Below are 15,273 nucleotides of genomic sequence, written 5' to 3'. Positions count from 1 at the left end.
AACTCCTTTGTAAGACCTGCTATTCTGCTTTTGAATTCTTTAGGGTACTGGGAATGAGAACAGAAATCTCAAGGGTGCTGTGTAAACTTTGCATACTCCTGGAGTGTTTTGGGGGCAGGGACATAACTGTCTGGGAATATTCCTACTTACTGGGAAGTATTGGTCATAGGGAGTTCACTAGCCTGGGTCTCATTTGAATGGAGCTGAATGAATGTGCTTTAACTCCTACTAGTCTCTTGTGAATCTGTTTGTGGTTAGTCTACAATGGAATTGCCAGCCTCTCCCAGGCTTCCAGCTGTGACACACTTTCCTCTTGCTACAAAAGTCTAGGGGCTAACCCTGGGGCAAAGGTTAATGTGTTTTAGATTTCCTTGAGAATTCTCTGTCTTTTTCAAAGTCAAGACTGAAAATCAGGGCAGAAGGGTCATTCTCTTGTGGGAAACTTGCTGTTAATGCTGTTTGTTTTTGCAAACATTCTATTCGATAATTACTTGTTTAAAGTGAACTGATGTTTATTTGAATTTGTTTTGCTGAGGATAACCTCAGTTCTCTTCTATGTGTTGTGGATTGGCTGCTCTTCTGAGAAAGGGAGACAGAGTCTGTTAGATGGACAGTTAGAAGGACTGTACTAGAGATTTCATTGGTAGAGGGAACTCCCCTGAGATGAAGTCCTCGCTGGCTGGAACCTTGAGAGATCATGTTACCGGCTCAGGGTCATTCAGCCAGTGTCAGAGGCTGGACTTGAACCCAGGACTTCCTGGCTCTTACTCACCATTTATAAAATTCTATAGGGCACGCACTTTATTACTAATTATTTACAAACAGTCTAGGTCCGAAGTGATGGGAGGGATACAAAGGTAAAAGCAAACAGTCCTTAGCTTCAAAGAGCTTACAGTCTTAATGAAGGAGGCAATCTGGACATACATAGGTATATACTATTATATACAAACAAGGATATATGGTGACCTTGGGACAGAGAGGGCCTGGTATTTGGTGTTTGCAGGAAAGGCCTTATGTAGAAAGTAGTGCCTGAGAATCTTGAGGTAAACTAGGGGAGTCTAAGAAGCAAAGGGGAGGAGAGAGTGCATTCCAGCCATGAGGAACGACCAGTAAAAACAGAAAATGTCAGGAAGACAGTACAATTTCCAAACTCATCATTTATGATATTCTCTTGTAGTGTCATCTTTTCCCCAAATTTTAGAATGTTATAGGTATTCTTCATCTTCCCTGTTCAGTGGGCTGGTTCCCAAATATCTTAGGAACTGCCGTGTGGCTCTCATTGTCTTGTCTCAAAATGTCCTTTTTTTTTTTTTTTAACTGTTTTTTACTATGTAGGTACCAAATAAACAGGCTTGCTAACAAGTGAATAGGAGAAACTAAGTGTCAGCCAGTCAGTCCTGAGCCACTGAGTCAGCATTTGTGAAGAAAATTTGGATAAAAGCAATAACTCCACGTGGAATATGTAAGCTCCACGTTGATCTTACTGAATTGAAACTTTAATTTCCTTAGCCTTTTTCAGACTTAAGATTTCTTAGTTCTTAGATTATCTAGTACATGAAGCAATTAATTCTCTCCTGCTGAAGCAGCTAAATGCCTAAAGAACTTTTCCAAGTATAAAATAACAGATACTTACTGCTAGGTAAATAGTGCACGTAAATAGGATAGTACTTGCTAGGTGCAGTAGATGATAGCAAAACAAAACCAAAAAAAGATATTTTCATTCCTCTCCTGGAGCTTATAATAATAAAGTTAGGAAGACAAGTCACAAATGTGGGAGGGAAGTGACTACAAGAGACCTCACGAAGTCGTATATGATTAATTAGCAAATGATTGGTATATTTCAGTATTATAGGTTCAGTAGGGAGAGTTTACCTGCTGTTGTATTTTTGGAATATTTAAATAGAAAACGTTAGATTTGAGCTTAAAAGATGAGTAGAATTTAAATAGGTTCAAGTACTGTAATCATGAAAATATGGTGAGATGGTGAAAGGGAGAACCCTTTTGGGGGTCAGTTAAGGGATCAGCTTGACTGAAGCTGAATTGGGAGATAAGGCTGAGAGTATTTGTGGACGGCCTTGAATGCCAGACTAAGGAATTTGAAATGGAGAGCTATTGCTGTATCTTTGTGATATTAGCAGCTAAGAAACTAGTCCTTGTTGAAATTGATTTTTTAAAAGATTTTCTGGAATAGAGCATTTGCTTTATTAACTTTTTTTTCACCACACTGTTTTCTTTGTACTGGTGCCAGCCTGTGAAATTGGTATTGTAATTTAGTGCTAGAAGCTTGTGTATCCGTTAAATCTGTGTCTGAGGACCAGCTGAGTCCTCCTGCCCCTGCTCTGCCTGAGCTCATGCTTCCCATTTCCCCTGCTTCATTTTTAATTTTGCTTTTATTAGGTACGAATTTCTTCCTGTTTTATTACAAAGGATACTAATTTGGTTCTTTGGTTCATCAAATCTTGAAAATTTTTCTTTTTCCGTATCTCTTTATATTCCCACTTCTCAGTTCCTAGTTCATGCCCTTATTCCTTTATTTCTGAACAGCTACAGTAGTCTGAATGCTTTATCCTTCAGTGTCTCCCCTTCCAATCCATTCTGTGTGCTACTGCAGAATAATATTCCAAAAATCTCTTTTTCGTCATATCACTTGAGGAGATTAAAATAATCTTCAGTGGCTTCACAGTACTTGGCACGTAGTGGGCACTTGATTTAACTTGATTCTAGGTAAAGCCTGGACTCCTTACCGTGGCATTCAAGGCCCTCTACAGTTCGTTCCCAGTCTGCCTATCCAGCTATATTTCATACATGAAACTTCTTCCAGACTGGTTTATTCACCTTCAGTACACCTTGAATTTTCTCATATCCACTTTTGTTCATGTTGTTCTACCTTCTTTCAAAACCCTCCTCTTTTATATTTCCCTATCCAAACAGTACTTCCTTTAGGACGGCATGGTATAATAGAGAGCACAGTGAATTTTGATACCAGAACACTCTTACGTTACTGTTACATTACCACCTTTTTGACCTTGGCCAAGTCACTTTCCTTCTCTGAGCTCCAGTTTTTTCATCTTTAAATTGGGGCTGGAGGAGAGAGATAGGTTGAGCTAAATGACCTGTGAAGTCTTTCCTACAATCTAGAGAATCAAGAAATAATTACACTTTTCTTCATCACCCACTCTAAAGTGACCTCTACCTTCTTGAAACTCACTGCATTTATCATTTGTGTAGTTCATTTGGCAGTCAAGCCTATATCATTCCTTGTGACAACTCTTCTCAACTGTGTGATCTAAATGTTTTGTCATTATTTAACTTCACTGTTGTGTCTTTTCAGTTATATTATAAACTCTTTGAGAGGAGGAACTGGGTCTTAGACATCTCTGAATCCCCATCGCCCCGACTGTAAGAACTCAATAAACATGTTTTGTTTTGATTAGATTTAGCCCTACCTGGGCTTACCAAATGAGTACAAAATTGGAAATGAGGAGAAAGAACAATGGTTTTGTGGCTTAGCCTTGTAAAAGAAGTAGAGGAAAGAAAGGAAATTAGTAAAAAAAAAAAAAAATCTTATCTATTTGCAGAGTAAGGACTTATAGTCTCATAATAGCTGCTTATAAAGAATTATCACCATTCTATCTGACAGTGTCAGTAAAAGACAAGTTTCTTGGCAGTTCAAAGTCACAACCCTCTGGATCTATTTTAGCGGTTGACAGCAAAGCATGTAAATGAGTGATGGCCAAAATCCATTCCCAGGAAAAGTGAGGAACCAAAACCAGAGAGAAATTTCTCATTTCTTATCTCCACTGTCCGCTTTCAACTTTAAATGGAATGAGTGTTTACCTTTGCATGAAATGTTGTATAAAAAGCTCCATTTTTAAAGAAACATTTATAAAAACGTATAGATATCTGTATAACAAAGATAACTTTCTCTTCAAGTCTTGATCAGTAGGAACGTTGTCAGGACCTCTGTCACTGACTAGTGATTTGCTATATCAGTACTCTTATTGTCATCTGGCTGATTTACTAATGGGGGAAAAAACCCCAACGTTATTATATTACTCAAATACATTATTATACTACTCAAATTTTTTGTATTTCAGGTCCAACTTGTAGGTTTAGATGAGGAGAGTTCCGAATTTATTTGCAGAAATACTTTTGACCATCCTTACCCTACCACAAAGCTGATGTGGATCCCTGACACGAAGGGAGTCTACCCAGATCTGTTGGCAACCAGTGGTGACTATCTCCGTGTGTGGAGGGTAAGTACGGTGTTGATTAACAACTAGTCTATTGGACATTATAGCAACATGGTTTCCCATGATATGATCCTAGAAACAATGTTGGTTTTCTTTGTCAGTATAACCTGAAATGAATGGATAGCTTAGTTTCTCCAGCCCAGGAAGTTTCAAAATTCAAGTTAAAGGTTTATTTTAAGTTTATTTTACTCATATACTTCTAGTACTATCTAAGTCTTTATGTGGCTTCCCTGATGTTCATGTGAACAGAGAGACAAAGACTCTTTGTTCATATAATATGACATGATAAAAATTACAAGGCAAAGAGATTTTAAGCAATCTAAACTCCATTATCTGAAGTGTTGATTTTATACAGCTGTGAAAATTACAAGTTTAGGTAACCATATATAAAAATGACAGTTACTGAGTTAAAATCTTAAGTATATTTGTGTGTCTTGAGTTCTTTATTCCTCTTTACAACCAAATTGTTTCTTAGTAAATTTAACAAAATACTGTGTCTTTGTTATAGTGCATGTGCACAGTGTAAAAGCCTACATGTCATGATGAGCTTGTGCCATCAGAACAGCAAAGAGGGCAAATAAGTAGTTGAGATGCAGGCAGGATTTTTTGATTTTGAGATTATGGGAAGATCTTCACTTTTTACTGCTCTAGAGGAAATTGGGGACAGGATTTTAAAAAATTAAATTGAGAAAGAGGAGCCATTTTGGAAAGAGACTTGGGAGCCTTGGGTTTTATTACTACCTTCCTTGACATAGTTATTTTTTCCATGTTGTTTATTAGTGAGACAAAAGGTTTATAGAACTCTGTGAATCAAAAAAATACTGTAAAGACAAATAGCCTTGATAGACTTAGCAACTCTGATCAGCATTGTGACCCATTATAACCCACCATGATTCCAGAGGACTTGAGAAAACATGCCTCCCCCATTTCCTGATATAGACGTGGTGGACTCACAGTGCAGATTTAGAAATTTTTTTTCTCTCTCTCTTTTTTTTTAAACATGATCAATGTAGGGATTTGTTTTGCTTGACTTTGCATGACTTGTAACAGGGTTTTTATTTTTCTTGCTTTCTTAGTGGGGGTGGGGGAAAAAAGTGGTAAGGACAGATGAATTTTCATTTGAAAAAACTTAATTAAAAAGTTAACACATCTGTTATGTGACATTGTGAATGGTTATCATTAGCAATTTTTATTGTTGCTTGCAGGTTGGTGAAACAGAGACCAGACTAGAGTGTTTGCTAAACAATAACAAGAACTCTGACTTCTGTGCTCCCTTGACCTCTTTTGACTGGAATGAGGTAGATCCTTATCTCTTAGGTAAGAGAAGGAAGATATTATAGCACCTGTGACAGGAGAAGGATTGTAAAACCAATCCTCTTTCTAACTGTGGACCTAAGAAGCATTTTAAGTATCAGGGAAGGGAAAGCACCTATAACCACCTACCATGTGCCAGGCACTCCACTAAGTGCTTTACAATATAGCAACGTGAGAATGAGCAGCTAAGATAAAATATAGTGGTGTCTACATCTTGTCTTATCTTTTTGACTAGGCTCTAAATTTATTGCATGCAGGGACTATGTGCTGATCCTATAACTTTGTTAATTCAGCTAATAACTCTGTGCTTCAGTTTCCTTCACTATAAAATTAGTTGGGGTAGGGAGGGAGAGAACATTAATGTCTCCCAAACACTGTGCTATATTTTCTCATTTGATCATCATAACAATCTTGTGAAGTAGGTCCGTATTTTAGAGTTGAGGACATTGAAGCAGGCAAAAGTTAAGTCACTTGCCCAGGGTCACACAGCTAGTAACTTTCTGAGGTGAGATTTGAACTCAGGGCTTCTTGACTCCAGGCTCAGCACTCTGTCCACTATACCACCTACCTAGCTTCTAGGGATAATGTAGTAGAGGGTTTCCTTTCACTGGAAGTTCCGTATGCCAATGAATTCACAGGTCTGGTCCAAAAATACTTGAAATATCTTGAAAAGAGTAGTTGTAAGGAAGGTGTTTGCAAACTTTAAAGTGCTATACAAATATGTTTAGTTTTATCGTGTACTGTATTATACTTTACCTCTCTCAGTGCCTAGCACAGTGATTTGTTCTGAAGAGGAGCTCAAGAAATATTTGAATGAATGCTGTTATAAGGCTAATCAAGTAAAGAAATGAAAATTCAAAATGAAATAGTCTCACTTCTAGTAGCTCATTTATATTGGTTCTTTCAGGTACCTCAAGTATTGATACAACCTGCACTATCTGGGGTCTGGAGACTGGTCAGGTTCTGGGAAGAGTGAATCTAGTATCTGGCCATGTGAAGACTCAGCTGATAGCACATGACAAAGAGGTGATATTGTCTTTTTCCATTTTCTCTATAGCTTTGTATTTGCTTTGTTGTAAATGTCAGATTTCTTCCACTATCTGTTTGACAGTTTGGGGGAATTATGTTATACTCTTATACTCTTTACCTTCCTGATTAAATTGAAAATAAGTTGACCAATTTTTTAAAGAAGATTCATTGTTTTATTGCTTCTGATCAGAGCCCTCCTTTTTTTGTATAACCTGAGAGCTAAGAATGGTTTTTACATTTTAAAATATAATAAAACTTTCTTTAAAAATGTACAAATTCTTAGCTCACAAGCTATAGGAAAGCAGGTGCAGAGACTGGGCATACTTTATCAACTTTTCCTCTTTAACGGTGAATCAAAATACAGTTTGAAAACATTTAATGAAAAATATGAATATATACACCAACCAAAAAACTCATTTAATTTAGACTAGAGAAACACTTTATTGAACACAGTGAGCATATCTCTTCCTCTTTCCTCTACCCATCATCACTGCATATATAGAGTAACATATTATCCTCAGCATTGTTCCTTCACTTTGACCCCTTTTGTAGTAAATTACAAGAAAATGCTCATTTAAGCTCCCCCAGCCTTCATTTCTGTAGTCCTAGGTTGAGGGGCCTTGGCCCTGTTTCCCACTGATATATTTCTTAAACATAAAAAAACTCTACAACTTTTGAAGTAGCTTCTTTAAGCAAGAAGTTGTAGCTTTTTTGCTTTTTATTGCTATGTTAAACTCAGATTGGGACCTCTTGTGACTAAAACATTTTTATCTTATTGTAAGCAGCATTCTTCAGTAACTTTGGTATAGAAGTAATCAACTTAATGAAACCTACTATTTAGACAAAACATTAATTTTTTGCAGACTAACCTTGACCATTGCTTTTTTCCCCTCTACACAAGTTTTTATAGATCTTTTCTTCACTTTAATAGCTATTGTTATTCCTATTCAGACTTAAATCCATTTTGACATTTCTGTATGAGTAGAGACTTAGATAACTCTTTTTGACAAAAGTAATTGTTGATTCAAGCATTTTTCTGGGTTAGTTTGGAGGTTGTCTTAAAATGTTTACTCTTGCTCACTTGCCTGCTCTTATTTCCATATACAGTATTTGCTCTTCTTTCTCATTTTATCTTAAGCTGCCAGAAGATGGTATTGAATGTCTCTTCTGAAGAGCTGTACCTTAAATCTCGGAGCAGAGACTTTAGTTTGTCAGTTACTGTGGGGAGTTGACTATTAATGAAAGGCCAACCTTTCATTTTTCTCTTGTTAATGAAAAGAGTTGGAGGGGACCTCAGAGACTATCCAACCTGTCCGCCTCATTTACAGATGTGGAAATGAGAGACTCACAAAGGTGATGTGACTTACCTGAGGTCATGTAAGTGGTTGAGTTGGAAGTCTTTTTTGATTTCAAGTATATTGTTCTTTCCCTTGGTTCATTTTGATTTCAAGTATATTGTTCTTTCCCTTGGTTCATATCTCTCTCTGACTTCTGATAGTAAGATTTTTGTTATAAGATGACAGCTTTTATCAGGTTACCCAGGGGTAAAATGAAAGAAGTCTGCCCAGCTGAGAAGACTGAGGAGAAGCTTCTGGGCCTCAAGGCAAAGATTTCTTTATCTTGATCATGTAGTAACAACTGCTGGCCTAGAAGAAGCTAAACTAGAGAATAGCTGCTCTGCAGAAATTGATCTGAGCCTTGTGGTAGCTTTTGGACTGTTTTTTTCCCCATGTTAAAATCAGGGAACTTTGGGTCTTTTCCTGTCTTGGTTTTAGGGCTCTTTCTTACCAATTGGATTTTTGTGAAAGTGCTTCCCAGCTAAAGTTAGACAGGTGATGGAGACCTTATACTGGAAGATCTTCTCTTGTGACTGTGCTGAACACAGCATTGAAGTAACTTACAGCCAGCCAAGCTTCTCTTGCCATTGACCTTAGGCTAACATCTGGAATGAGCATAGTCGAGTGTCATGATCTAGAGCTTCTGAGTTTGTGTTCTCCTAGTAGTTAATGTATTTTATCCAGATACTGGACTGTTAGCCTTGACAACTATTTCAATAATTGTGCAGTTCTCATAATTGGTGTCTGATTTTATTACTTCCTTAGCTATTCCTCTTCCCCTAACATTATAGAATGTGACTGTCTGTTTCTTCCTCTTCTATATGACATAGTTGTACTCAGTGCTGCATTTCTGGTCTCCGCCCTCCTCTTCTTTTTGCTCCATGATCTTTCACAACTATTTCCTAGAATTCCCTTCTAGTTCTTTCCTCTGTCCCTACCTAGGAGTTCTTCATACCAGTGAATTATAGGTTCAGTCCTTATCTTTAATAGCTAGCCCAGGAATTTTTAACCTGTAATCATAAGCTGACTTTTAAAATATTTTGGTAACTGTATTTCAGTAAAATTGATTTCCTTTGTACTGTATGGTTTACTTTATGCATTTAATAACATTTTCTGAAGAGTCCATGGGTTCACCAGACTACCAGAACGGTTCATGGTAACTAGGTGGTACAGTGGATAGAGTGCAGGACTTGGAGTCAGAAAGATCTGAGTTCAAATCCAGCCTCAGACACTTACTTAGCTGTGTGACCCTTGGCAAGTCACTTAACTTCTTGTCCATCCTAGGTTTCTCATCTGTATGATGGGGATAATAGTAGCACCTACTTCACAGAGTTGTTGGAAGGATAAAATGAGACAATATTGGAAAAAAACACTTTGAAATCTTATAATACTATATAAATGCTAGCTGTTACAACACACAAAAATGGTTAAAAACATGTAATCTAGCTAAAGATCTGTGTGATTAATGCAGTGTTAAAGATCTGATTCCTTATTTCTGTCTGGTTGGATGAAAAGAATCTGCAACCTTTTATATAGTTTAGGTTAGCACCAACTGAAATTTCAGATCAGATGATACCCTCATTTCTTCCCAGAGCCTATTTCCAGGTATGGTAGCATCCTCAGTTCCTCTAAGTATTTGTTTCCTAATTTCATATTGTGACTTTAGACTGTACTTTAACTGCTCATCTATCTTGGCTTTTACTCATTCTCCTCTTGGCTTCCTTAACTATGGCACTGCGTGATATATTCCCAAAAATTCCTGTCCTGGACTTTAGGCCATCCTATACTGACTGGATATATATTCACACTTTTCTGGGGTTATCTATGACTTAGGACACCTGAAAATTTTTAACCTTTGTTTTATGCTTTTCTTGCTTTCTTTTTTGGGTTTGTCTGAATCACATTCATTATCTACTTATTCTATCCTTTAACAAAGCTGAACTTCTTTATATGTTGTTCTAAGTTAGCATCTTGACTTTTTTCCATCAAGTGACCATGTGGCCTCTATGGTGAGTTGGAGCGTTTTACCCTTGGTCTATATGCATCACATCAGCTCTACTAGATGGCCATAAGAAGACTCTTTGTTTCTTCTTATTTTAAAGTCCATATGTGTCTTTTGGAGCACCCACTAATTTCCTATTCCTGATCTTAGAGACAGCTCCAAACTCTCAGCTCGTGTATATAGCAGAGGTGACTATTAAGTGTTGAGACAATAACTGATGAAACTTTTCTTGACTCAGTTTGCTAATACTTCTGACTTACTAATATTTCCTAAGGACATCACTCAAGTGCTCCACCTCCCCTCCACCTCCAGGGAAGTGAAATAAGCATAAAATAAGAATAATGGATGTAATTTAAAATAAAGGAGTCTGTATCATAGGAAAAGATGAAATGTTTTACATTTGCGAATATAGAAACACCTGAAAAATAAAATGATGATTTGAATTTGCTTCTCTCACTTCCATATTAATGATTCTTTGTTAGAGATTTCACAGCAGGATTAAGATGGTTATTAGTCTTCATTACTTTCATTTTTTGGTTTTTCTGCTGTTAAGCTGATGAGACTACTACATCTCCATCTTATTCTGTGATCCTCAGTATTAATATTGTTATTGGTATTTTAATCATGGACTCTCTGGGATTATTTTTTTGAACCCAACCAAGTGAAACCCATTAAGAGATTTTAATTCTCAGATAGTATAAGTTTGTTAATCTAACAGCAAGGCAGAGATTGGTTACATGCCTTGGCTTCCACTATGTTTCAACTATGAAGAATAATGTTAAAAATATTTATGCTTCATAAGACAGCAAGCTATTTGCTCTTGGTTGGAGGGGGTGGGGAGAGGTAGAGAGGAAAGTACCAGTGGAATGATCTGTGGCCTGTAGACCATAATTGGTCTTAGGCTCTGTGTCTCATGCAGCAGGAGAGCTTATTTCACACTCTCCATCTGCATGGTGTTTACCTCAGTTGTGTCAAAGTCTAGCAGAGATGGTCCTTGGATGACCTGGAGATTACAGATTTCCCTGCTGGAATAAAAAGAGTCTTGCTTCTGACAGTTTTTTCTCATCTCTGAGCAGGTCTATGACATTGCATTTAGTCGGGCCGGGGGCGGCAGGGATATGTTTGCTTCAGTGGGTGCAGATGGTTCTGTGCGGATGTTTGATCTTCGCCACCTGGAACACAGTACCATCATTTATGAAGACCCACAGCATCACCCCCTGCTACGTCTCTGCTGGAACAAGCAGGACCCTAACTATCTAGCCACAATGGCCATGGATGGAATGGAGGTGAGTTCTTCCTTGTGGAAATTTACTAAGTCTGTTAGGTTGGCAGAGGTTCTGTCCCCCAATTCAATTTACGTTCTACTCAGAATAATCTATTGCACCTTGGTTTTGTGGACTGGAAATTACAGCCAAAAAAATCTTCTGCTACTAGTCCTCAGCTATAATTCTGATAAGCATGCTTGTGGTCATTTGGGAAAGATTTTTCTTTTTTTTATTCAGGCATCTTCTTTGTTTACCCAGCTGAAATAGACATGACCCTCCCTTTCTGCATCCTATCCTTTGAAAAAAGAAATGAGTTACAGATAGAGATGAGATAAAGCAGTAACAACTGTGTATAGCACAATGTTGATGTCACCATAAAAAGGATTTCCATTTTCTTCCATATTGTCTAAATGCAAGTTTTTGGCTCTTTCTTTCTTTACTCCTTTGGCAAAAACCAACAGTTATCTTAAGTTCTAATACTTATGCACATAATTTTAGACAGCTAAATGAGGTATGCAACAGCAGATTCCCTACACTTGTCACTTACTCCTGCTCTGCTCTTACCTTGTAGCATAAACTGCAGTATGTAAGTTTGAGTACCATAGAAAAGAAATTCTTGCTTTATATAAGTGGATCGTCTCACGGACCTCTACATAAAGCGATTTTTATGCAATGTGAATTTTCTTGTGTATATAGAGCAGGAAGGGGGCCTTGTGCCCATGGAGAAAGGGAGGGGGCTATTACATAGGTCAAGGACATATGGGGGCCAGGAACAGAGAAACAAGCAGGAGACAAGAGTCCGAGCCAGCCACGTGGGGACCGGGGACCTATCTGGAACTGAGAGGAAGAACACACAGGGGGCAAACACATGGGAACCAGATATGGACACAGACAGGAGAAGATGGGTGAAATGCAGAGGCCAGGGATAGACACATGTACCAAGCACAGATAGACATGCAGGGGCCAGAGAGTTGGGCAGGTGGGTGGAGTACGCTGAAGGTCTCAAACCCAGGTCCCATTCTAGGGATAGTCTCTCCATGTGTCTGTTCTGCTTTCACTTGGAAGTTTGGTTTTTTTGGTGGGGTGGTGGGAGGCCATGGAGCACTCAGCTGAGGAGCAGGAACAAAGAGAGAAAACACAGCACCATATGGCAAAGATATGTATGTTTATTTTGGAATGAGGGTTTCTTTCTGAATTCTTTAAATAAAGTTGAATTTGTGTATGTGAATTTACCTGAAGTGACAGCTGTCTATAAGCCTCTTATTTCCTCTGCTCAGTGCTTCTTCCCTTGTCATTCATCATTCCAGCCACTTCTGGAAGCCTTTTTAAGTGGTTAGAAGTCCATAAACACCTAGTACCTTTTAAGTATATGTAGAAAAATATGTAGAAAAGATGATTTTTAATCTTCCTCACAGTGAAGTTAATGCTATCATTTATTTACCCTTTCCTACAGGTTGTAATTTTGGATGTACGAGTTCCCTGCACTCCTGTTGCCAGGTTAAACAACCACCGAGCATGTGTCAATGGCATTGCCTGGGCCCCACATTCATCTTGCCATATCTGTACTGCAGGTAATTGTGTGTGGAGAAAGCAAGATAGGGTGAGGGAGAGTATCTGTCTTTCTTTCTCTTGGAACTATAAAACAGTGAGTTTGTTACATAAGCTATATAAAGTATTAACCAGGACTTTGTTCACACTTGTGAAATGGGAGCTAGGCCTTCTTTTCAGAGTCTTACACTTAGAGTGTACCATTTCAACATATAATAAAGACATAGATTTAGAATTGATAGAGACTTCAGGGGCATCTATTCTAGCACTCTTTTTTCATAGGTTAGGATACCAAGACCCAGAAAGGTTTAGTCACTTTCCCAAGTCCACACAGTTAGCAGGTAATTCATCCTGGGCATTTGTACTAATTGGGACCCTACCAAACTAAACTATTTCTCTTAGGTTTGATCCCTTGTGGAGCTCTGAATGTTAACTGTAGCCCAGAAGAGATAGGTAGTAGAATGTACTTTCTAATTCTTGTATTTACCAAGCCAGTAGGATTACCTCTTTAAAAATGCTAACTTTTTTAGCTTATTTTTAAGTCATTTGGGGGAAATATTGACTCCAGAATTCAAGAGTTTCAACTTGTGAATTTTTTTTGTCCATCATTTTCCTTTCTGGCATAGTTTCTCCTCATAAGTAGTAGAGAGCTCATCACTTCAATTATCAAATAAAAGATGTCACTGTAATTCTTTTTACATGGAATTTTCAGCAGTGGAAAAGTTCATTAAACTTTGTCCCTCCTCCGTTACTAGCTTCTAAAAGAATAATGGCTCATATTTATGTGAACCATACAGGACATAGGAGCAACTGAAATCTGTTGCTGCCATTTGTTTTTATGTCATTCATTTCTGGAAATACTCTCTCTGCCAAATTGAACCCAGAGAAAAGAAGCAAAAATACCTGATACAATGACTGTGTCTGAAAAATGTAGAAAACAGACTGCCCTAGTGGGCTCTTGCCTTCCTATTGAGAGAAGGAAAGTATTTTTCTTTATCTGATCTCCAGAATTGTCACTGGTTTTTCAGTTTCTTACATTTTTACTGCATTTCAATAATCTTTTCCTTTACATCCTTAGGAGGAATTTATTTGCTGTCTCTAAAGGATTTGTGTTTTAACTTTTGGTTTCAAAATTAGGTAGCAGATGTTTTGAGACGCCTTTGGTAGTTGTATCTTTTTTTTAGAAATTGGAATGAGCTAGGGAGGTAGAGAGTACTCTTGGAGAATAAAAGGTCCCAAGGAATGTCTCTGCTTTACTGTGACTGAAAGGGTACTTTTCTCTTACAAATCTATGGGGTTTTACCCCTTGGAGCATCTTGTTAGTTTGGTCCTTTGGTGAAATGAAAATATTAGGCAATTTGCTTGACTGAGGGAAATATTTAGTGCTGTGTCCTGCTATTCTTACTACAAGTTGCAAAAAATCCAACTTTTATTTTTTAGAGCCCTCAGATTTTTCTTACACTTAAAGTAGAGAGGTAAATCTTATCACACTCACTGCTATGGTAAAAAGTTTAATATTACTTACAGTTAGCACTTTAGTTAAAGTTTTAGTTAGAATTTTCTTAGGTCACCGTTGGATCTAAAAAGAGTTTCCCAATCTGGTATGCTCTGGTGAAATTTAGGAAGCCAGTAGCTCTGAAGTCCGCAGCTCTTTTCTGAGAAGGAACTTGATACTAATGTCTTTGCCTTGAGTTCCTAAAATTGGTCTGGGAGGAATCCATTCTAATTCGTTGGGAATAATGGCTGTAATATCTTTGTCTCTTGCCTGAGTTTTGATCCAGTTTATTGTTTTTACTTGTCTTAGCGGATGACCATCAGGCTCTCATCTGGGATATCCAGCAAATGCCCCGAGCCATTGAGGACCCTATCTTAGCCTACACGGCAGAAGGTGAAATCAACAATGTACAGTGGGCATCAACTCAGCCTGACTGGATAGCCATCTGCTACAACAACTGTCTGGAGATACTGAGAGTTTAATGGTGTTGGGAGTCCATGCCGAAGAGGCAGGGGTCATGTGTTCTGCCCCATCCCTGTCCCCAAAGTAAGAACAAGTTTCCAGTGGCCAGTATGTCTTTTGTTGCTTTGCATCCACTGTACCCAGAAGCTGCTCTAGGAGTTTCTTGCCAGTCTACCCGTTGCCTGTGCTGGACTCAGAACACAGTGATGTGTGGAGCCTCCTTAGCCTCTGAGGTTGGGTTTCTTCTTCTCCCCTATTCTCCCTTGTTTTCTCAATTAAAAATTTCTGTATATTTGTTTGTCAGCTGTTGTGTTAATGAGCATTATAAGCACTAGCTGTGTTTGTGTTAATCTACTGCATATATCTGTATCTGTCAGCTGCCTGAGGCAGCAAATCCAGTTCACTTGTTAGCTCTTAAATGGAAAGAAAATATCAGTTTTGAAGGAGTCTTTCCTTTTGTCATTTGCTGTCTTTAATACATTTCAAGTTTGTATTTTTTTTAATCTGTTGACTGAGTTTTTAAGAAATGAATATTCTCTTCCTAATTCTTTCTTTGTTATTGAGTCCT

General features: G+C 37.9%; 1 protein-coding gene across 1 annotated transcript in view; it reads left to right on the top strand.

Moving 5' to 3' along the window:
* The window catches only part of DCAF7 (DDB1 and CUL4 associated factor 7), a 30,327-nt gene extending 15,077 nt beyond the window's left edge, over positions 1-15,250 (top strand). The window contains exons 2-7 of the mRNA XM_072645852.1: positions 4,098-4,256; positions 5,459-5,570; positions 6,475-6,593; positions 11,012-11,221; positions 12,654-12,771; positions 14,553-15,250. Coding sequence (XP_072501953.1) covers positions 4,098-4,256; positions 5,459-5,570; positions 6,475-6,593; positions 11,012-11,221; positions 12,654-12,771; positions 14,553-14,725 — 891 coding nt within the window. The 3' untranslated portion in view covers positions 14,726-15,250. The remainder of the gene's footprint in view (positions 1-4,097; positions 4,257-5,458; positions 5,571-6,474; positions 6,594-11,011; positions 11,222-12,653; positions 12,772-14,552) is intronic.
* The last annotated feature ends 23 nt before the right edge of the window (positions 15,251-15,273 follow it).

The sequence above is a fragment of the Notamacropus eugenii genome, chromosome 2 (genome assembly GCF_028372415.1).
Source record: "Notamacropus eugenii isolate mMacEug1 chromosome 2, mMacEug1.pri_v2, whole genome shotgun sequence".
Taxonomy (NCBI): Eukaryota; Metazoa; Chordata; class Mammalia; order Diprotodontia; family Macropodidae; genus Notamacropus; species Notamacropus eugenii.
The sequence above is the reverse complement of the archived record's forward strand: the minus strand, read 5'-3'. Positions and strand labels throughout refer to the sequence as shown.